Genomic DNA, 22,290 nt, shown 5'->3' with positions numbered 1-22,290 from the left:
TGAGCAGAGTTGCTGCGATGTGATTGGATGATCGTAGATATCCAACGAGCAGTCTGACAGGTGTACCTAATGAAGCTGCCGCTGAGTGTACGCTTAAGATGGGTTACATTTAACATATTCCAGACACTGCCAAGCACGTAGAAAAATTAAAATATGTTGCGAAGCGGTCAGACTGACTTCATCTTTTTTTGTTGTTTTTTTTGTTTCATACAGAACAACATATATATGGCAAACAATAAAGAACCTCAGTCATAAACCAGATGTTACATGCTGGATAAGACAGATAACGTCTTCGTTCAGAAACAAACAAACAAACCAAAGCATATATTGTAAATCACAAAGAAAAAACATTTGGGCACTTTGGGACCTTTCGTAAACTTTCTATAAGTCAGTCATTTAGTCTGTTTAAATAACCAGTTCTTGTCGTCCATGTGGTGTTCAGTTTGTTTTGAAGGGGCAAAAACATTTTTATTTCCTATGCTTGAACATTTTTTCTGAAAGGGCAAAAGAGCTGTTTGTATTATCAGTACGAGGAGCTCGTGTGGTTTTTGGTACTTTTCTTTCTTTCTTTGACATTAGTGGGAGGTTTTCTAAGTAATAATAAAAACATTGTTTGGGAACGAAAGAACTGCGATAAGAAATACTGTGTATTCATTTACAAAGCAAACGGGAGGCGAATCCTTGACAGCACTTCCATCTAGTGGTGGAAGGAGGAGTAAACGTGCTGCAAAGAGGAGGGGTTACCTCTGTCCAAAGATGCTGAATGTCCTTTTTTCCCTTTTTAAAAAAAAATAAGAGATGAAATTTCACATAAAACTGAAACGACTGCTTTGACCTTGCTACTCACAGTCTGAACATGTATATCAAAAGCGCTCGTTTTAGAGTTATTTAAATTCAGAAAAACAAAAAGAAAAGCTCTTTATGTAACAACAAATGAATAAATTAAACTCTTTTTTTATGCTGAAACAACCAGCGCTGCCTTGATCTCATCTTACATCAAAGTCTACCTGCGTCTGTGTGTGTGTGTGAGCGCCCCCACACATACACTCTCTCTAATCCTCGCACACAGATGTCGGCACACCCATGAATATTTTGAACAGTTCTTTTCGTTTTCTTTCTTTTTCTTTTTTTCAGTTCCAGTTGCAGTGCACTCAGGAAAACCAAACTGGTCTCTATAGCAACAGATGGCTGAATGAGCCGAGGTGCTGTGACCAATGAAGATACACTGAATTAATATGACCTATTTTAACCTCTGTGTACTTTTTAATTGGTAGCAACAATCATTTTTATTCAACATTGATCCCAGCAGATAAAAGCAGCATAAAATAAGATGGCAGGGCGTTGGTGGGAGAACTCATTTAGCCTATTTTCCTGTTAATTTTGCAGTGTTTCCAGCAGTTTTACTCCAGACACAGACAATGTTTGCATAGTTGTGGATCTCAGAAAGGATTTGTGACTTCGGTATGGCCCTAGCCTGCGTGTATGAGGTGTGCAGCCAGGGGAGAAAAGAGAGCGGGCATATGGGAAGGTGAGGCGTGAACCTGGAGAGAAGCACAGATGGAAGATGAGTCATGTGACTTGTGCAGAGTGGCAGGCAGGGACCTGGACGGAGGCCCAGGACGGGCCGTGGCCACGACGCAGTGAAAGTCTTCATCTGCGTGTTTATCTGCAGAAATCTGCCGGACAAATAATCAGTATGACGTCACAGAAGCAGCGCTGGCACGGATCCAAATAAAACCCATTTTTAAAATGGTGTCTGGCTTAGTTTCACACCGGCAAAACCATCACGGGTACATTTCTATTCCCTGGATTGTAGTGCAACATCAAATGTAGCCTCGGGACAGTTTGGCCTCGCTCCACCTGTGATATATGTGCCGACTGCTATCGCCTTCTTGTTTCAAATCTGTTGTCCGGCACTGCTCCAAGTCATTTACGCTGCACTTATTGAACGCATAGCTGACATTATTTATTTAAGGTAGCAACAGATCTGGCTCATCCCTCTGACAAATCTGACACCCATCCAAAACAAACAAAACAAAAAACAAAACAGCATCAGCTGCACAACTGAGGCAAGAAACTATGCTGGGTGCGTACGTTTGGTGTATTAGCAGAACTCAAGTGAAAACTACAGCAGGCTGTTTTTTTTTCTCTTCTCCCAGACTTTTATGCCAAGTGGGTGCTGTTGTTACAATCTGGTCGATGTACGAGTTTATTCTTCACCTAAAAAGATTTGTATAATACTTTGTCTCTTTTAAATGATCTGTATACATCCTTTAATACTGAGATTGCTGAAGGCCTTTGTTGGCACTGATGAGGTTTACCAGCCCTCTGTATTTTTTGTTTTCTTTTTGGCTGACTTTTCAATCAAAATGTCTTCAGGTAACAAGTTATACAAAACAAATGCTATTCGAAAGTTCTCCAAGGAGAGGTTTTTTTTGTGTGTTCCTCTCATTCTCATGCAATAGGGTCTACATAAGGATGCAGGATGCAGTTCTTGTTGTGGTCTAATACCTCTGCGATACATCTAAAAACAGCTTTTCCTTCTCAGCTAAAAGGCAGGCATAACTCTATATTCCAGTCCAAAGCATGTGAGGGGGTTCAAACAAGCTTTGATGCAGCTCCAGGTCCTTGACAAATAGTTTGCTGTGGACTTCTTGTGCTACGTCAGATCCCAGATGTAATATCCGTACCGGCTAATTGCGATAGTCCATTTGAATCATTCAGGAAGAAGAAGCCACGGAGGGGTGGAGGGGGGGGCCAACCATCGGGCTTACTTTCCTATCCATTTACACCCCCCTCCACTTATTTTTTTTCCAAAAGGGAACAATCATATTTTTGTGTGTGCAAACATTTCACTCTCTTATTTTGGCGGTATGACGACGAGCGGCGCCCCTCTCCGCGGCCTCCACATTAGCACTTGGGCATCGTTGGCGTTCGGCCTCCCCAGCGCGTTGGGAGGGATGGGTTCCTGGTAGTTGAGGATGTGCGGTTGCTCCTGGTAGGGGCGGCCCACCAGTGAGGCCCGAGAGCCCAGCGGCATGTCTGGATCCACGGCGATATCCACCCGCATCCGCCACCGCACCGTCTGCAACACTATACGCTCCTGGAAGAGGAGACAGAGCCACCGTGTTAATATGGTCGATGTGCTTGCTGATGATCTTTTAAGACCAAGCTGCTGACACAAAACTAAAACAGCCGTGCTTTCCTCGTGTTCTTTAATAAAATATCTCTTTCAAAAGACAACACATCCTGATTCACATGTTGTGCTGGACTGACTTCTGATGCCGCTGCTACATCAGGAGAGTTGAAGGTAATGATGAGATATTTTGTAACTTTACACCAGACTGGGAAAGTGCAGGAGAAAGTGATTACATCATAGCCAGTGTGAAATGGGAGAGTGGTTTCTGAAGATATACGGCTGTTTTTCTCCCCCCTCCCCCCATCTTATCGTGATGTGGGCCAAAGGCGGGATCGCTGTGTTTCGGGCCTACCTTCGTGACAGAGTTCATGGCCACCAACCAGGTGATGAAACTCTGGTCCCTGGTGATGTGGGTCAGCATGGGTGTGTTGCTGTTGCTGATGGGGACAGCCCAGGTCACACTGGGGTAGAAGTTGTCGTTCATGCTGACCGTCAGACGGGACGGTTTGGATGTAGGGCCGGTGAGGGTGACCGTCTCTGTGGTGTTGCCGTACCAGGGGTAGCTGACACCATCCGAGTCACTGATGGCCTTGACCCGACCCTCTCGCAGTTCTGGTAACTCCCAGCTGGACCTGCAGCAGCGGACAAAAGAGGACACAGAGAAGCAGAGGATGAGAGACTTTGTTTGTGTGTGTGTGTGTGTGTGTGTGTGTGTGTGTGTGTGTGTGTGTGTGTGTGTGTGTGTGTGTGTGTGTGGCAGTGCCAGGTACAGGGTTTTGGTCTAGATGTGTGTGTGTGAGAGAATCACATGCACACCTTAGAGGCCCACAGTAAGCAAGAGAGGTTTGATGGCGTCTTCTACACACTTACATGCCAATATCGCCATAGGTATTGTAGAACTCCATCTGGGTGCAAGCTTGGATCCAGCCCACCACCCAGGTTTCGTTGCGGGGCACTGGTGGCATCACGACTCCCGCTGAGGCCCTGAAGTAAGGTGTCTTGTAGCGGAGCACAATCGGTGAGTTCTCCTCAATGATGGTGGGACACTGGTCAATAGAGGCGGACACCTCATACACTACAATGTTCTCCCGTCTGATGCGGGGCTTGCATGCGATGCTCTGAATACAGCCCATAGTGCAGGCGACAAGCAGAATGAGCAAAGCCAGAGAAGACGGGAGCCGATGATACCTGGCCAGTATGCACATCAGTCCCCTCAGGGTTCCACCCTTGCCTCAAGAGCAGATCTAATCCTTTAATTGCACATAATCACTGATTGGATAAAGGAAGAAAGGGGCGAGAAGAAGAAGAAAAAAAGCTAGGGGAATAAGCAACAGTCACCATTGATGAAAAATGAAAACTTCCACCATAATATCTTTAGGATGATATGGAGGTGAGACAGCAGTGTTGACTTGGGGGGAAGTATCGCAGATCTTCGCAGCCTCCTCCCCCCGGTCTGCCTGCTGACTGCCGCACTGCCCTTGGCGCTCGTCCCCAGAAACTGCAATCCGGCCTCCCCTGGGCTGCTGCTGCTGCCTCTCCGCCGAGCGTCCGCAGGCTCCTGTGTTCCCCGTCGTGTCCGCACGTCCGGCCGCACGTCGGTGCCCCTTGATCCTGCTGCTCTGCTCCCGGCTCTGCGCTGTCATGTCAAGTGGCGACAGGGCAGCCAGGTGCGTCAGAGGAGGAGGGGGTCTGGATGCCTTTTGTTTGCTCGGCTTTTCCCGTACTAGCCCTACATTCGCGAGGCGCCCTCACAAGCCAGAATCGGGGGTCCTCATCACTTTAAGCCCGCCATGAAAAGGAAGCTTCAGTAAAAAACGAGCGAGGACGATGTCTTACGAAAGCGAGCCACCGGGGCCGCAGAGGGTTATTTTAATGTTTCTCTTTTTTTTCCCTTTCCTCGCAGCGAGTTTCCATTCTTGGGGATGCATGAATGGTGCAATATGAATGGAGGCAGCGAGGCGGCATAAACGTGCAGGCGGGGAAACAGCGACTATACCGTCAGGCTATCGATCTCGTTGTTGCCGCTCAGCCTCACGGGCCGGAGAGCATCCTCTTCCCGCGGAGGGTCGAGTTGTTCGGTTTCGAGGTGCTGATGCTGTGTGGAGGTAGAGGAGGGAGGGGCGTCACCCGACCTCTGCATTGAAAAAAAAAATAACAAGTGCACGCGGGCGTGTCTACGAGCATGCGTCACGCTAGAGTGGGACGCCATTGGTGGATTTGCTCGATAGCGGAAGTAGTGTCGTTTGACATCAACTCTCACTGACACGCATACACCGGCCAGCTCGGCTTATTAATACTATCATTATATATCCATACGTCGCCGGGTCGTACCCGCAGCCGGTGGCGCTAGTTTATGATCGGCCGTTTGTTCGGTAACTTGTCGCAGAAGGTCCCGAGTTTGCTGTACCGGGTGTCGCTGGTGATGAAGCCGCAGGTTGTATTCGTGCTGGGCGGGCCTGGCGCCGGCAAAGGAACTCAGTGCTCCAAAATCGTGGAGGTATGAGAGAAAGGGCAATGAAAACGGCCCTCTTCATCGAGCAGGGTTGTGAATGACGTGGTGCAAATGTGGTTCAGGGGGATATGCCTCTTTTTTTTTATTGTTGCGACTTCAGTAGGATCTTTTATTATAGGATAGTATCCCAGTTTTCTGTCACTTCCGGTTGTCCTCTAAAACGAACCTGTGCGTTAGCCAGGCAGCTAGCTTGTTCACCTCACAGGATATCCAGATTAAGTGCCGAAAGAGAAGCAGGAGCTATATTTTAATATATTTATTTCTTCAAGAAGACTCGATGACAATAATTCTTCACAATTGAGTGAGAGCAGCAAAGAATAAGGTATTTGTGGAGTCCTGCGACTGGATGAATGGGCTAAATAATACCTGTTTACGTAGAACAAACAGGAGATAGTGTATTGACTTTTCTTCAGTGCTGTCATCCTATCTGTGCAGATGGGGTTATGTAATGTCAGTGCGAGTCTGGAGTGCACTTGGCCACACTAGCCTTGACTTTGAACGATCAGAAACAAATAATGACATAGACATAGACAGGTATTGGACAAGGAACTAATCACCCCATCCTGCTGATAAGGCAAGGCACACGTCAACACATGTCAGTAATATCTGTTGTCAGGAATGTAGTAAGAAAACATTTTTTAAAAGAATCAAAGTACTGGGGTAAAGAGGCTGTTGTATATTACTGGAAGTTTTCTTTAACCCATAATTTATTTGTTCAGTCGGGCCAGAACAAAAAGTTATTTTATTTATTTCATCAGATCATCCTGAAAGTCAGCAAAGCAAAGCCAGGACTTGTAATGAGGCTGCTGCTTTGATGTTTGTCTGAAGCTCCTGAAGCTGCAGCTCTACTGGGGGCCGCCGTGGATTCTTTGATGTGTGTTTGGCAGACACAGCTTCTTTGAGAGAGAGACTTTATAGCTACCCTTGTTCACGGATGTTACTGGGTGTTGGCTGCCATGCTTCAAGTGCAGCGATCGGGCCTTGTGGCAGCTAGAGGCATAGAGGCTCCTTTCATTCAGGACTGACTCTTTTTTTCTGCTCAGCCTGCGAGTTAGAAAGATTTATGCTGTCTGTAAAGGCTGTCGCAGTGTTCACAGAAATGTACACACCTGGAAAATAGTTTTCGATTCTCATCACTGTTACTTGATTCAATTTAGAAATTTGTGTGTTTCTTAGAGTTATGGCTACACCCATTTGTCAGCTGGGGATTTACTCAGGGAAGAGCGAGCCAGAGAAGAGTCAGAGTTTGGACAGCTCATTGCCAACTACATCAAAGAGGGCAAAATCGTCCCAGTGGAGATCACCATCAACTTACTCAGGAAGGTGTGTATTCAATACAGGTTGTAAATCTGGTTCGCCTGGAAAGAGATCCTGCAGGTCAGACCTGTTTTCAACTACACTTTTACACTATTTGTTCAAACAAAAAAAATTCTACAAAACTGAGTTTTAACTTTTAATATTTAAATTTTTCTCCAAAACCCCAACTTTGATTCTGACATTTTAGTCATTTGAATGTAATGTGAATGATTTCTTTCTGTTTATCATTCAGGTTATACTGCTTTGTTTTTCTAAACTAAAGAGACAAAAATGTATTGTAGTTGTATGTTAGATACCTTCTGCTAGAGTTTACTGGTAGTGTTTCAGAATCACTTTCTTGGATGACTGTGGTCTGTTTGCTGCACTGAGAGACTAATTTTAATTTTAAGTATGTCAGCATCATGATATGAACTGTTACAGATGCAAAAAAAAAATCTCAAATGCAAAATATTTCCTGTTTGTTCTTCCCGTTTTGTTAGGCCATGGAAGCGACGATGAAGGAAAACGAGAATAAGTTCCGGTTTCTCATCGATGGTTTCCCCCGAAACGAGGACAACCTTCAGGGGTGGAATAGTGTCATGGATGGAAAAGCTGATGTTAAATTTGTGCTTTTCTTTGACTGCAGCAATGAGGTAAGTCATGGACCTTTTATTGTCCATTTCACAGCAGGGATTGCTGTTTAAATGAGGATACAGAGAAATCATTTAACATTTATTTGCTTCATTCTCATCTTCTGTATTGCTACCACCTGCTGAAGTAGAGTGATGTCAAATTGTTGTGTAGTCACCCACAAAACTAAAGTGTAAAAAGAGCATGTTCTTACATCTGGCAAATCATCTTAAGTTTTTAGATTTCAGTGGGGAAAAAACATCCTGGAATTAAAAGTTCTTAAAAGTACTTTTGGTGGAAATGTGGTTCTGCTGTGCTGAGCTGATGTTTTGCGAGTTATTTTGCACTGATTTTGACTCTTCTGTCTGCAGGTTTGCATCAACAGATGTCTAGAAAGAGGAAAGAGCAGTGGGCGAACAGATGACAACAGGGAGAGCCTGGAGAAAAGGTGCAGTTCTCTACTGAGGAACTAATATCTGGAGTCAGACCTTTAATCTGTTTTAATTTAATAATATACCACTGAGTCGTCCATTTCCTGTGTTCGTTTTTTCCCCTCTATAGGAAAAACATGCATGTCTGATCACTATAGATTTGTCTGCCCCATTTAACTTACTGGTGGATACCTGCACAAATGTTTTTGACCTAATTTATGTCTGCTTGGAGTCCCTTGTGTCATCTGACCCCGATAACATGCCATATTTTTCTTCATTGCAGAATCCAAACCTACCTGCAGTCTACACGACCAATCATTGATCTGTATGAGAAACAAGGCAAGGTGCACACTATAGATGCTTCTCGCTCAGTGGATGAGGTGAGTAAACAGCGTCGGCTGCAGGAAAACATTCAGGAATGCCTCCCATAGAGGCCAGTTAAGGCCAGTTAAGGCAAACAAGCCCTGATATATGAGAGAGATTATGTGAAGAATGCTACTTGTAGATTCAGTCCCCCATCATGCACCCAGGATGTTTTCAAGTTGTAATTTTTCACATTTTAGATCGAATGCTGTTGGGATTGTCGGGGGGAACTGGTAGTTTGGGCAAACAGGTATTTTGACAGGTTTTCGTGCCAAGGCTGCCATCATATGGTGGTTGTGATGTTCAGTAAATCCACCAATCTCCCTTTCAGGCTCATTTCCTTGTGCACCTCTGCATCACTATTTTTAGATAAGGCCTCTTCTGCAGTTTCACATTGGGCCCAAAGTTTCCCAGAGAAAATCATCGCTGGTGATGAGAGCTTATCTCATCACTTCTCACTCAACTTTTCAGAGGAGGAATCTTTCATCCCAGCGTTTTCTATTCTCCTGTCGTAAACATTTAACACCGTCTCACAGCAGTTCATGAAATAGTCATGACCTTTAGTCTACTAATTCATTTCCCTAGACACAAATCTTACACTTTTTTCACGCACGCACAAATTTCCAAACAGTGTTTTGGTGTACCCGTGTCCATGCGCACAAAATGACCTTTTTCCACTTTTAAAAGTGGAAGAAGAAAAAAGTGCTGGAGCAAGTTATTTGTTATTTCTCATGCTACAAACCCAAATCTGAGTCACACTAATCAGAGAGTTTAAGACATTTTAGGGGTTTTTTTTAATAACTAAAATTTTTTTAGAATTATTTGAATATACATTAGCCCTTTGACAGACTGGCCACCTGTCCTGGGTTTACCTGGCATGTCTGTCATTTACTGCATCCAAAGATTTGTTACCCATGTGACATCATCCACGTTTATCTGCCACTCGGACACACTTGACGGACATCCAGCACTCATCGCAGACACAAAAGTGCCCATAAAATGACTTGTGGTGTGCCCCAAGGGTCGGTTTTAGGCCCTGTACTTTTTAATTTGTATATGCTCCCTCTTGGCGGTGTCATCAGAAGGCATGGAGTGAACTTCCACAGTTACGCTGATGTTGTACATCTACGTGTCTCCTGATGACACCAGACCAATGGATGCCCTTTTTAACTGTATTCTAGATATAAAATCTTGGATGGCAGAAAACTTTTTACAGCTTAACCAGGACAAAACTGAAGTTTTAATCGTCGGTCCTGAGGCTCAGAGAGTCTAAATTACAGGCATTTTCACTATGTCCTTCACTACAAGTGAAAAACCTGGGTGTTATTTCCGACTCTGAGCTTGGTTTTATCCCACATATTAAACATGTAACTAAAATTGGATTTTATCATCTAAAAAATATAGCCAGAGTCCCGCCTATTCTCTCTCGGGTCAACACGGAGATGCTGATGCATGCTTTTATTACCAGTCGCATTGATTACTGTAATGCCCTGCTCTCTGGTCTCCCCAAAAAGAATATTCCACCTTTACAACTTTTACAAAACTCTGCAGCTCGTGTGCTGACGAAGACCAGAGGGCGGGCCCACATTACACCGGTTTTAGAATCGCTGCACTGGCTCCCTGTGTGTTTCAGGATCGATTTTAAAGTTCTTTTATTGGTTTTTAAATGTCTTAATGGTCTCGGGCCTTCTTATCTCTCAGATCTGCTTTTACCATACGAACCCTCGCGGACCCTGAGGTCCTCTGGTACTGGCCTTTTGATTGTTCCTAAAGTCAGGACACATACTCACGGAGAGGCAGCTTTTCAGTGGTATGGTCCTCGTCTGTGGAACAGCCTGCCGGAGGAGCTCAGGGCCGCAGAGAACGTACATGTTTTTAAGAACAGGCTCAAGACCCACCTTTTTAATTTAGCTTTTACTTAGCGTTTATTTATTCTATGTTATCCTGTTAATCTATTTATATTATTAAATTAGGTTCTACATAATATTTATTGTATTTTATCTTTTTATTCTGTATATACTATTATTAGGTCATATCTCCAGTGTTTCCTCGGAGGGGGCTCTCTGCACCGGGGTTGTGATCGACCGTGGCTGCTGTGGCTCTTCTCAGCCTGGCTGGGGGGCTTCTTTGCCTCCCTCCTGCTGTGTGCCCAGCCTGGAGGCTGCGGTCTGTGACCAGCTCCCGGTGCAGACGGCTCCCTGTTATAGTGTTTCCTCACCTGGCTCATGTGTGCCCAGCCTAATTTTGCCCAATTTTACTTTTCGAGTGTAAATGTGTGTGTGTGGGGGGGGGGCGTGTATCCATGACCGCTTATGTTAATGAGAGTGTGGGGAGTGAAATGGAGGGCGGGATGGGGTGGGCTGCTTTTAACCATGTAAAGCACTTTGTGCTGCATTTCTGTATGAAAAGTGCTTTATAAATAAAGATTGATTGATTGATTGAAGTATTCGGAACAGCCGCTCAGGCATGTCAAAGAGGCGACCTTTACTGGATTTCCAGTTTTTATTGAGTTTTTGTTGCACCTGTCATTTAAAAACAGTAATACATAGCCATGGACGGCGAGATAAGCTTCACCTGCAGCTCTTCCAGTAGTTCAGGCTTTCTAACACGTTGCTTTTTGTCTATTCCAGGTGTTCGCTGATGTGAAAGCCATCCTAGACAAAGAGGGTTGAGTTTCGCCAACTGCCAACATTCATTTATCTTTTATATTTCTTTTTATCAACTGCATTTACACTATAATAAGTTTATATGTTCATTCATATGACTTTTTACATTTGGTTAATTTTGACTTTGTAAACGCTGTACTGTTTATTTGTGAGGATGTAAAATGTGTATGAATGTGGAGGTAGCAATGGCAAGCGGCTACCTGTGATGAACTAGTTATTATTCAGAAGAGCTCACAGTGTAGTCTTTCCTCATAGTCTGAGGCCTCAGCTTAGAGACACACTTCTTTTGTCAAAGGCACTCGCAGCACTGAAAGTCTAAGAAAAACTGTACGTATGACAAATGTTTTCAGGGGCATTGATAGAAGCTATCTCGCTCTTGATAAAAAATGTTTGATCTGATGACAAGGAAGGAGTTAAGTCTGTACTGAACCACATATAGCCTCTCTGCCATCCAAATAAAATGAATACAACATCCATCTCATGTTTACTGGACAGCACTACAGCATGAACACTCGCTTTTGTGCCGTGTGTCAGTATCTGCTACATGTTCCTGTGATAAGCTTCAATTTGGCGATGAATGCCCACATTATTATTCCAGAATGCGCGTCATCACGCCTATGCGAGCTGGGATTAGTGATAGTGAAAATGAAGATTAGGTGAAGTTAAGTATGCGCTGTGTACGTTTGTAAGTTCTTTTGAAAGTGCCGTCTCTTTTGTGTTACCTCTGTCGACACCGCAGTGGATTTTAAAACCAATCAATATGTGACTGAAATGCCGGGTCCAAAGTAAAGCACATAGTTTTAAATACAAGAATTGTTTTTAGTACTTGGATGAAAATACTGTAGAACAAATGGATAAATATGTTTTCCCCTTGAGACCCTCTCCAAGGCCTTTGCTGCAGCTGCCTTCAGTTACTGCTTGATTGCGAGTTTGTCCTTAAACATCATCTGCTGGGTTGAAAATCAGGTGACTGACTTGACCATTGAAGAATATCTGATTTCTTTACCTTAAGAAACTCTTTGAGTTACTTTGGCAGAATGCTTCTGAGTCATCATCCATTTCAAACGCTGCCTGGTGAGTTTGAAAGAATTAACCAAAATGGTCCCTGGCAGCTCACACAATAGTGTTGTCTATACAATATTTGTCTGAATCTGCGCAGAGAGTATAGCCCTGAACACTTTGTTTTTCATCCTGCTGCTTCTATCAGCAGTCACATCATCATAAACACTAGTGAGCCGGTTCCACTGGCAGCCATTCATCCGCATGTCACAATACTGCCTCCACATATAATGAGGTGAGCTTCAGATCAGATGAGCCGTTTCTCCCCTTCTCCACACGTCTCTCTTCCCATCATTCTGGTACAAGTTCATCTTGGTTTCATCTGTCCAAAGATTCTCTGATGTTTTCTGGAAAAGTCTAATCTGGCTTTCTTGTTCTTGAGTGTAACCAGTAGTTTCAGCCTCACTGTAAACCCTCTGTATTTACATCCGTGAAGGTTCCTCATGATTGTAGACCTCGACACTGATACACTCATCTCCTCAAGAGTGTTCTTGACTTGGTTAAATACGCCCAATTACAGCGTCGTTCACTTTAATCAACATTTCTTTTTGACATTCATCATATTGTGAGTTTCAATTAAAAGATACCAAATGCATGGAATAATCATGAAACTGGCGTCACCAGGCCAGGAAACTGCACCTCCAGTTAATTTTAAGCCTCTGAATGTGGCTGTAATTCCTGATTAGACCCCTTGGATTAAAGATGAAAGTCTACACTTTTATTTAAAATTATATGCCACCTTTGTGACAGTGAACAGATGCAAAACATTTTTTTAAAAAGTGTCATTGTCCAACAGTGTATGTATCTGACTGGATGTAGTTTGTAGACAAGCCACAGCTCCTCGTTTCCATCCTAATAAACCAGCAGGTGGCGCCAAACATCACAGTATATGCTCGGTGAAGCGCAATTTTCATAATATGTCTGTTTTAATATGTCATAAAGAAAAGCTGATGAAGTAAATAAAAGAAAAGAAAAAAAGAAACTAGTTTGTGTTATTGTTTGGAATTTCACTAACTGAGTAAAAACATAGAAAAGGGTGCTGGCAGCGTTTGTCCTGTGATATTTCTGGAGCTTTGTCTTTTAATTGTTTATCTTTTACTGAACTGATGTAGTAATCAAAGCATGTGCGTCTCTGTCAGTAAGAAGAATATGTACCTTCAAATGTACATACATATCTCAGCATTTCATTTAGCCATTGCATTATTGGTCTTCATAGGAACTGATTCCCTCCGTCACTAATTTTTTTTAAAACAAATATAAGCTGACAACAAAGACTAAGTAAGAGCCAGAGATGAGGTTTGATATATACTCTACATTTCCCATGTCTACAATATTCAGTTATGAATTTTAAATGCTGGGATGACTCATTGCTTGAATCATGTTTCTTAAAAATAATGAAAACAAATGCTGCATTGTGTGCTATATAATAAACATTTTATTTTTGTGTTTGTAATAAAATCTGTAGTTACAGACATTTGCTTACATATTACTAATATTCCTGAGTGTTTTAGCTTGAGGCCTGGTGTCTGCATTTAAAGAGCTACACATTACAGAACAGAAGCTTTCAAAAAAAACAGTACCTTGACATGCTTTCACATAATAACAGGGCAAAGTACCAAATGCGAAACGGGAAATGCATCACAGAAGCAGTTCACTGCAGCAGTCGTATTGTTGACAGTAAAATGCCTTAATGGGCAGTCAGAGAAAGCAGCTAGCAGAAACGTGTGACTGTAAGGCACTAATGATTCAACTGGTTAGTCAGATTGAACTATGACACACAAGGTAAAAAGATTATCAAAGTTTAATGATCCTGCTGAGAAAAACGGATCAATGCAGCACCAAATGCAAAAGAATTCAGCCAAGAACAATAAAAAAATATATATAAATAAGAATGCAAGTGCTGAGAACTGATTTTAACAAGCTTTTTTGACATGTTAAGTAGAAATACGTGAATAAAAGTAAGAAAATATATGAATTACAGCATCATGTGCATGTGCAAAACAACAACATTAAACCAGAAATAAAAAGGGGAAACTGTACAATACAATAAAAACATTTGCTTAAATGACTGACGAGCTATGCTTATTGCAATAAGTACCACAACCTATGACACAACAAAACAACAATTCCTGGTGTTACTGACAGTCAGTAAAGCTTACTGCATTAAGAAAAATGTAAATATATTCGTACTCTGCCAGCAGATGGCAATCTTAAAATATATATATTATCTTATTTACAGGCAAGCCTTGGCAAACAAACAAATAACAGCGTAAGACTGCAAAAGACCACATTAACGGGCGAAGTCATATCTACAGCTGAAGCACAAGTGTAACAGTGATTCTCAATGTGTACGAAAAGGAGAGCTGTCCTTCAATTCAGACACTGTGTTGAATGATTTGCCAAAAAAGAAATTTTAAATTCACATAAAAAAAAAAAAGTACATTCTGTCGTTAAACATTCACAAAGAACTTACATAAAGTATGTGCATCACGTACAAATACGTAAAGGGCAACACAAATTCCTGGTTGTGTTTAGAAAAAAAATAGAATTTTTGACGGCATGCCGGCTGGTGAAAGAAAAAAGTTGGGGTTTTTTTTGGGGGGGGGGGGGAGATGAAGGTCTGCAGCACGCTCAGCAGGAGTTCGCCAGGCCTGTAAGGATGTTGCCAGGAGACCTGCGATACTGAGCCTTGGTGTTAGTGACGGCCCCGTGCTTCTGTCGCAGGTGAAGCCTCAGCTGACTCTTGTGTCTGAAGTGGAGGTCACATTTTTCACACTAAAGTAAAGGAGAAATAAAAGCATTATTTAGAATCCCTGTTTATAAATGGACAGCTCAGATCAGCTAGCTCTTTCGAGGATTACCAGTCAGGAATTATAACTATTGACAGGCATATGGATCACCGGCATGATGGAATTACTCTGTTTTTAGCCAGCAGACACGCTGGATAAAGAGGGGAGGGTGATTAGGAAGCTTACATGATAAGGCTTCTCTCCTGTATGAATGCGCATGTGGCTCTTGAGTGTCTGAAGGTGACGGAAGTGCGTTCCGCAGATCTCACAAGGGTACGGTTTCTCCCCCGTGTGAATTAACACATGTGCACGAAGGTGGGCCACCTGCGGGAGAAAATGACTAATGTTAATAATGAGGCTACACTTGAAATTTTTCCTAAAGATGAGAAGGTGTTTTTTTTTTTTGGGGGGGGGGGTTCTTCTCCTCACCTGGACGAATCGGGACCCACACGTTTCGCACTTGTATGGCTTTTCTCCAGAGTGGATACGAGTATGAGTCTTGAGATTGGCTGGCCGGTTAAACTGAGCTCCGCAGATGTTGCAGTGGTATGGCTTTGCACCTGGAGGTTAAGGAAAGCAGGTGAATACAACAACTCCCTTCCTTGAGTTCTGAAAATGAGGCAGAGCCTGCAGTGACTCTTACCTGTGTGAACAGTCTTATGGCTGGCCAGGTTGCCCTTGTAGCGGAAGGCAGCCTGGCAGCAGTCACACTTGTATGGCTTGTCGCTGTGGACCTGGGCCATGTGCTCTTTGAGAGAATCTTCGTCTGAGAACTTTGAGTCGCACCCGTTGCAGATGTAACTGTTGTTTTCTGCAAAAAGAAGTAGAAATAAATGAAAATGTGACTAACAATGACACAAAATCAGATCAAAAGGCTTCTTAGAGCTTAAAGACAAGCTAACAGTTTAATATTTGTGCGTTCCTCTTACCACAGCTGGAGGTGGAATAATCCGAGTGTAGCTTGGTGGAGTCATCTTTGCTGTATGAGTCAGGAGACAGGTGGCCTGCTTCCATACACTGAGGGCTGTCGCAGCCACATGTGGAGCATCTGTTGTTGCTGCAATGAGGAAGACGAGCAACATTAGTATGAAGTTACTTTAAGCTCCTTAACGTCATAAAGCGCTGATTTCACATTAGATCTGTCTGTGAGCTGCACTTCTACCTTACACTGCTGCAGCTTGTGCTGTCCACACTCTGAGACCTGGGACTTTCTTCTTGATGGTCACCAGCTCCTTCTTCTGCCTGGGCATCGCTGTGTCCTCCTGCCTCACTGCTCTTGCCAGGGCTTGGTGTAGGGGACATGGCGCCGGTAGCATTAGCGTTGTTTCCTTGAGCCTCCTTTTCATTCCCATCCGAAGTCTGGTTCATAACGATGAACTTGTACTTCTTCCAGTTGCGGGCCTTCATATCTTTGGGGCAGTCCGATTGCCACTTGAGGCTCATGCTTGCATTTCTGCTGCTGCTCGACTCAGTGGGTGAGTTTGGCTGGCAGTCAGATCTAAGGGGGCTCTGGGGGCTGCAAATGACACCTTTGCTAAAGCCTGGGGACGTTCTTACACAGTTGGTTTGTGGGTGCTGAATGCTGTCTTCCTCCATTGGAGGAACAGGTCCTTGAAAGCTGCTGTGAGCTACTGCCGGGCGGATGATACTGGGGAGGTAACCGACATGGGATGGGAGTGAGTGGGAGATAATGGCATTGGACTCATTGTGAGCCATGTTGGTGGTGGGTACTAGTGAGCATCTAATGTTCGGAGAACCTTCTAATTTCTCAGCAGCAATACAGACGTCACCATAGACGTGATAGGAGCCAGACGTGTTGATCCCCCTGAAAACACTGGGCATGTAGCCTCTGGACTCGTGAGGAAGGGGCATGTTTGGTGTACAGTTGTTTACATAGTCGGGCCTTAAAGCAGAGATTTCTTCAGCCAGATGTAATGAGTTCCTCTGTATCTCTTCACTCTGCACGCTCCTGTAAAAACACATTCATCTCTAAGTCAGATCTCTTTAGTTTTTCCCCCAAGACAAGGCATTTTCTTTTATTTATTTTTTAGGTTTTTACCTGGACTTAATGAATCTGTGGCAAGTGTTGGCCACGTGTTCCATCTGGAGGTAGATGGCTGTATTCAGGGTGGTCACGACCACAGTGTCGTTAAGGTTCAGACAGGATGTGTACATGAAATCTAGAAGGATGGAGAAAGCCTTGGGGTCTACTTTGGGGTCTAAGCTGATGGCACTGAGGTTTGCATTCTCAGGATCCATGAACACGGAATAAAAGAAGCCACTGTAAAACAGAAAGAGAGATAGTTTGGTATGAGCTACGAAACCAAATTTCCCAATTCCAACTTATTCACTATAAATAATGACATAGTAGTTACATATATAGTCTTGTGTTGGTGAACTCGAGTCAGATCTTTTGACAGTGTATACCTGCAAGCCACCAGGATGGCCTTGTGAGCTCGGAAAAGCTGTCCGTCCACCTGTATGGACACATCGGTGAGGATGTTCCTGCTGCGCAGGCGGTTGAAGTTGAGCAGGACGTCGCCTGCATGGCGTGTGAACTGAATGCAGTCGTCTGCAGTCGTGGCCATGCTGTCATAACCTGTGCAAAAGTTGTAAAGGGTGTGATCAATATGGAAAACTCTACAACTGACCCACTGTGGGCTGAATGTAGGAAGAAAAAACAAACAAACAAACAAGGTGAAAATACAGTTACACGATTTTATTGGTATGAACGTTTCAATTATTCCACAAATAAAAACCTGGAGTGACAGAAAATTTTAATTGGTTCAAAACATGCTGCTGCTGTTCAGTATGAGCCACGTAGCTTCAAAACAAACTTCAAACCAAAACAGTAACAACGTTAGGACAAAAGGAGGCGCCATTGCAAAGAGAAACGCAAATAAGGGAGGCTCACTAAACCTTTACAGCCCTGCTCTGACAATAATTGAGCCTATATGACGGTGATATTACAGAGTACAACCTCTAATCAGCATTTCAACATATTATGGAAAACAGCCGCACTGCTTCACTGGGTCAATGTCAACACAAGCTTCTGTCAAGTGGCAGCAAATCTTGACCGCGGGAAATAAAGCGCAAACATAAAACAGTAAAACCGGTGACTTAGTGTGTCCGTGTCGCAAGTGTTTAACTCGTCTCGTCTTTCCGCTGCAGCGGCACAGCGTGTGGACAAACACAGCAAACTATCTGCTGGCAGCCCACAGTCCGTGAGCGCGTTTGACGTTGAGCACATTCCGTCCCGGCTGCTCAGATTAGGTTGCCAGCGCGCACAGAGAGGTTTCCTGTTCCCCGATTTAACTGCAATTCATCTCCTTTAACCCATTAACATTCACTCCCCCTCACCCCACCCAAACAGTTGTTTCTAAACCTTCGCAGTTTCAGACTAAACCGAGGCGGCATGATTTCGTAGGATGTGATTTCAAGGAGTGGCGGCTGAGTAATCTCGCTGCTGTGCGTTAAAGCCGAGCAGGTCAGCGCGAGCCCTGTCAAGTATGGAAATACTACTCAGCTGTCATGTCCGAAGGGCTGTCGCGAAGTTTCGTAATATGTTTTCATTGTGTTTAAACACCGATTGCGGAGTTAGAACTGATGGTTTACGAATCAAAGATCAAAAAAAGTAGTCGGCTCAGTTTGAAGGGCACAATTAAACAAGTGAAAATAGTGTCGACAAAAGAAATACGCAGAGGAAATCTAGATGTTGACTGAACTAGTCCGACCGGTCCTGTTGCGCCACTGTTTCCCGGTTGATATGTAACCTCGATCATGTGAAAGGGTGGTATCAACTAAACAGCTTTTTTAAAATAATAATAAATAATAACACAATAAGACAAACAGGCCTCGTGAGCTGGAATAAACACATAAAAGGAAAGTTTAAGACCGTCTTTACTAACTATCCCATCTGAACAGCTACCACGGCTCACATCGTTTACTTCACTCCTGGCTAACGGAGCCATAAAACCTTCGCAATAATGAAAATAAGTGGCACAGAAATTAAAGGAGAAAGAAAGACATAGAGGCGAGGAAGCCACACGAGCATCTGCTACTTCTCTACACTTCTGAGGGTAATGCTGAGAAAATAGGAAGGGAAAAAAAGTCACCTTGTAGAAGTTTCCTCGAAACTCTGTGCATCACTAGTTCTGAGAATCCAGTTCTGAGAATCCAGTTCTAAGAAACAGAGCGGCTCAATTCTCGGAATTTCAACACAGGGCCGTACCATCCTCCGAGCAGCGGAGGAGCTGCTCTCCGCCGCCGGCGGCCTTTCAGCCGTGGGCCCGCAGCACTGCGGGGAGTAACCGACATTTGATCAATAAACGCCGGGATTAAAACACAGCTGTGGGGTTATTAAAGCCCGTGTCAAAAATCGCAATTTTTAATGTGTTTTTTTATTTCCCGTCTGACTTCGTATCCCCCGCGAAGTGGATCAGTCCAAGTACAAGGTCAGCTGACCGAGTTATAAATACCGAGGGGAACATGAGCGCCTGCTGTAGCTCTAAAACCCTCCCATACGCCTAAGAAGAGTTTAGATGTCATCTCACACCCAAATAATTCAAACGCTAATAGCGGCTTACTTGTTTGTTTTGTTGTTGTTTTTAACACGTGGGTTTCATTTCACACTCGGCTTGCCCTAAAAATGCCTTTCCATCGCTGGTTAAACTCGATTAAGATCACTTCAAACTGAAGCATTTTCTTTTGATCTAGTAGAAAAGTTCTACTGATTATTTGTTCATGTGTTAGAGATCATAACCAAAACGCGATCTCACATCATACACACATTTTGTGTGAAGAATCGCACAAACACTGCCTACTATAAAGGCCTACTTTAGTGTCACACATGGGCTGTCTAAAGCGATGCATGTGCATGTGTACAGCCCTCAACTCTCCACAAGGCTGAGATACACTCGTCTGTGTTCCAACCACTTCCTGTCTCACCATCAGCAGCTGCATTTTAATCTGGTTTACACTCAGAACACCCCGGGGACTAATCGATGAGTCAACAGATCTTGAACTAATTGATAATTATTGTGCAACAAAGTTCCTGAATAGGTCCTGAACTGTTTTGAAAGTCTGAAGATATTAACGTCACGGTATGAAAATTATGAACAGACTGCGGTAAAGTTTATGGCATGTTCCTAGATGCACATGCACTTCACTAATGGCTCACCCCCGATTAACTCAGTGCAATCTGCAACTCATTATCTGCTTCCTTGTACCAGATATTTGTTATTGTTTTTGTCCTCCTTTAGGTGCGGAGATAGTTTACTTATTAGTGAGAGCTCGGGATTATATGTACACAATAATCTGCTTTCTAACCTGTTCACACCAACAAATATCGCATTTCTCCCCGAGCATTAAACTTCATCTGGGATGTAGGGAGAAGAATATTATATAAATAACATAGTGCATGAACTTTGAGTTGTACTCATTCCTTCTTGAATGAAAACACCATCAACCCTACACAGGTCACAAGTCTGTCACACGATTACAACATAGAGCCAGACAGCCATTCACAATTACTGTCAGTTCAAAATCATCAATTAATCTAACATTCATGTGGGAGGAAGTACAGAGAGAACCCGCACAGGTTCTCTCTCTTGCAACAACAGGATATACATGCAAACTCTGCACAGAGTTTGCATGTATATCATCAGGGGGTCCCTTTGTCCCTCTGTGGGGGGTCACTCCCACTAGGTTTATATCTGGGACTCTCCACCATTTGACCTTAGAACTGAAGAAGCTTCTCGGATGAGAGGTGAAACGTCTTCAAGCAACTTAAAGAAGTCCAGACGCTTTTCTTTGCAAGCTCCTTTGACTACGATGACCTGGATGACTGAGAACCTTCACAGACACACAGAGAGGGAAGGTTAGCTGGTGGATTCAAACAAAGGACCGTCTTACTATTAGGAAATAGTGCTTCCCAGAATGGCCATAATCCACTTTTATTATCCACACCTTCAGTCACTTTTACCGTACGTCCAGTGTCAGCACTGCTCTGTTTGCATAGGTATTAAAACACTTCAGCATAGCTGCCAGCAAATCCAAAGTAAATGGTGCAGAAAACATCATCAAAGCCACATTTTACATGTAGTACATTTTAACTGATTGTTTATTTTCTTTTAATGTCACATATGACCAATCTTATATTGTTAAATGAAAAATGCTTCTAAAACACAACTAACAATGCAAAACAGAAACAATAAATTGTCAGACTGATTTTTTTTTCAGTCTCTCCTCTGCAGTTTAGTGTTTCTAAATTAAAGCTCATCAGGTGGCTATGGCAACAAAGTGCTCTATTTCTAGTTGTTTTCACTGTCGATGTTTTTCCCCCAGTGGTTATCTTTAGGTGCAAGTTTCTGTGGGTTGTTCGTCTTCACATCCTTTGAATGAATGACAGACCAATCTCTGTAGAGTCACTCGCGTTGGCAGGAGAAAAAAACACACAAAAAAAGACATCGGATTTCCTGGTTCGGTTGTTTACTTGCAGGCAAGAAGAGGTTGCACAGATACGATTAGTCAGCTTATATCAGGTGCAGCGTCCATGTCCACATCTTTCAGAGTTAGTAACAAAAGCTTTCGTTTGTAAATTTGTATCCTCAGAGCCGTGTCCGATCACATCCTTATTAGTATCAGTGTGCTTGTTTTCTGAAACCGCAGAACATATGTAACTGTTCTCAAGGGCTAAGTAGTAATAATTATGACACATAAACTGATATCAGCACGTTATCAGTTGGTTAAGAAACATGTTTCTGATTACATGCATTTGTTGAATGCAGTGGGAAACAATATTCAAACTGACTGCTTTCTCAGGTTCTCCTCAGGGTCCAACTAAAGAATGTCGTGCACGTCATGAACACAACTTCACAGGTTTAGCCAGTCAGCCAGCCTCCGGAACAAAATTGTTGCTGTTCTTCTCTCCTGCTTGACCGGTTAAAGAGGCTGTGCGCTAACAAGCACCCCTCCCCACCCATCTACATGAACTCCACTGACCCAGGGCCTAGACGCAGAAGGATATCAACATGTCTGTCCCCAAACATGATCCAGGTACATGGTTGCCTGCCAGGGATCAAGGGTCACGTCAATAAAATATGACTCTGATTCTGACATGTGGGGCTAGGGGGAAGCATTCACTTCTGTTGAACTAACCACATGCACTTGAATTTGGGCTGTTGCATGCACAAGTGAACAAAGTCTTGCAAGATCAGTGTCTGCAACACAATGAGCCTTTTTTCTATTGGTGGTTTTTTGGTTTGTAAAAAAAAACAAAACAAAAAAACAAAACCTCAAAATGATCAAATTTGTTGTTAAATTTGTCTACGGTGAAGCAAAGAGGCATAGAAATTCTTGACTGTTAGAAGAACAGCACAAATCTTAATGCTACTTTCCAGCAGCT

General features: G+C 43.3%; 3 protein-coding genes across 3 annotated transcripts; 1 reads left to right on the top strand and 2 right to left on the bottom strand.

The window, feature by feature from the left end:
• Positions 1 to 7: 7 nt before the first annotated feature.
• On the bottom strand, positions 8 to 5,288 carry fam78ba (family with sequence similarity 78 member Ba). Its single transcript, XM_082512780.1, has 3 exons — positions 4,010 to 5,288; positions 3,492 to 3,771; positions 8 to 3,103 (listed from the first exon to the last, which is right to left on the bottom strand). The coding sequence occupies exons 1-3, from the start codon at positions 4,342 to 4,344 to the stop codon at positions 2,861 to 2,863; spliced, it is 858 nt and encodes a 285-aa protein (XP_082368906.1). The 5' UTR covers positions 4,345 to 5,288; the 3' UTR covers positions 8 to 2,860.
• Positions 5,289 to 5,381: 93 nt separating this feature from the next.
• Positions 5,382 to 11,511, top strand: cmpk (cytidylate kinase). The gene is made up of 6 exons (XM_082512781.1): positions 5,382 to 5,636; positions 6,828 to 6,974; positions 7,448 to 7,600; positions 7,949 to 8,025; positions 8,292 to 8,388; positions 11,002 to 11,511. Exons 1-6 carry the CDS (start codon positions 5,493 to 5,495, stop codon positions 11,041 to 11,043), a joined length of 660 nt encoding a protein of 219 aa, XP_082368907.1. The 5' UTR covers positions 5,382 to 5,492; the 3' UTR covers positions 11,044 to 11,511.
• Positions 11,512 to 13,508: 1,997 nt separating this feature from the next.
• bcl6ab (BCL6A transcription repressor b) lies at positions 13,509 to 19,107 on the bottom strand. The gene is made up of 9 exons (XM_082512587.1): positions 19,001 to 19,107; positions 17,313 to 17,484; positions 16,945 to 17,166; positions 16,048 to 16,854; positions 15,815 to 15,942; positions 15,529 to 15,696; positions 15,315 to 15,445; positions 15,072 to 15,209; positions 13,509 to 14,871 (listed from the first exon to the last, which is right to left on the bottom strand). Exons 1-9 carry the CDS (start codon positions 19,029 to 19,031, stop codon positions 14,728 to 14,730), a joined length of 1,941 nt encoding a protein of 646 aa, XP_082368713.1. The 5' UTR covers positions 19,032 to 19,107; the 3' UTR covers positions 13,509 to 14,727.
• Between the last annotated feature and the right edge of the window lie 3,183 nt (positions 19,108 to 22,290).

The sequence above is a fragment of the Aulonocara stuartgranti genome (assembly GCF_965226115.1).
Source record: "Aulonocara stuartgranti genome assembly, chromosome: 18".
Classification (NCBI taxonomy): domain Eukaryota; kingdom Metazoa; phylum Chordata; class Actinopteri; order Cichliformes; family Cichlidae; genus Aulonocara; species Aulonocara stuartgranti.
Note: the sequence above shows the minus strand (reverse complement) of the source record. Positions and strands in the feature narration are given on the sequence as shown.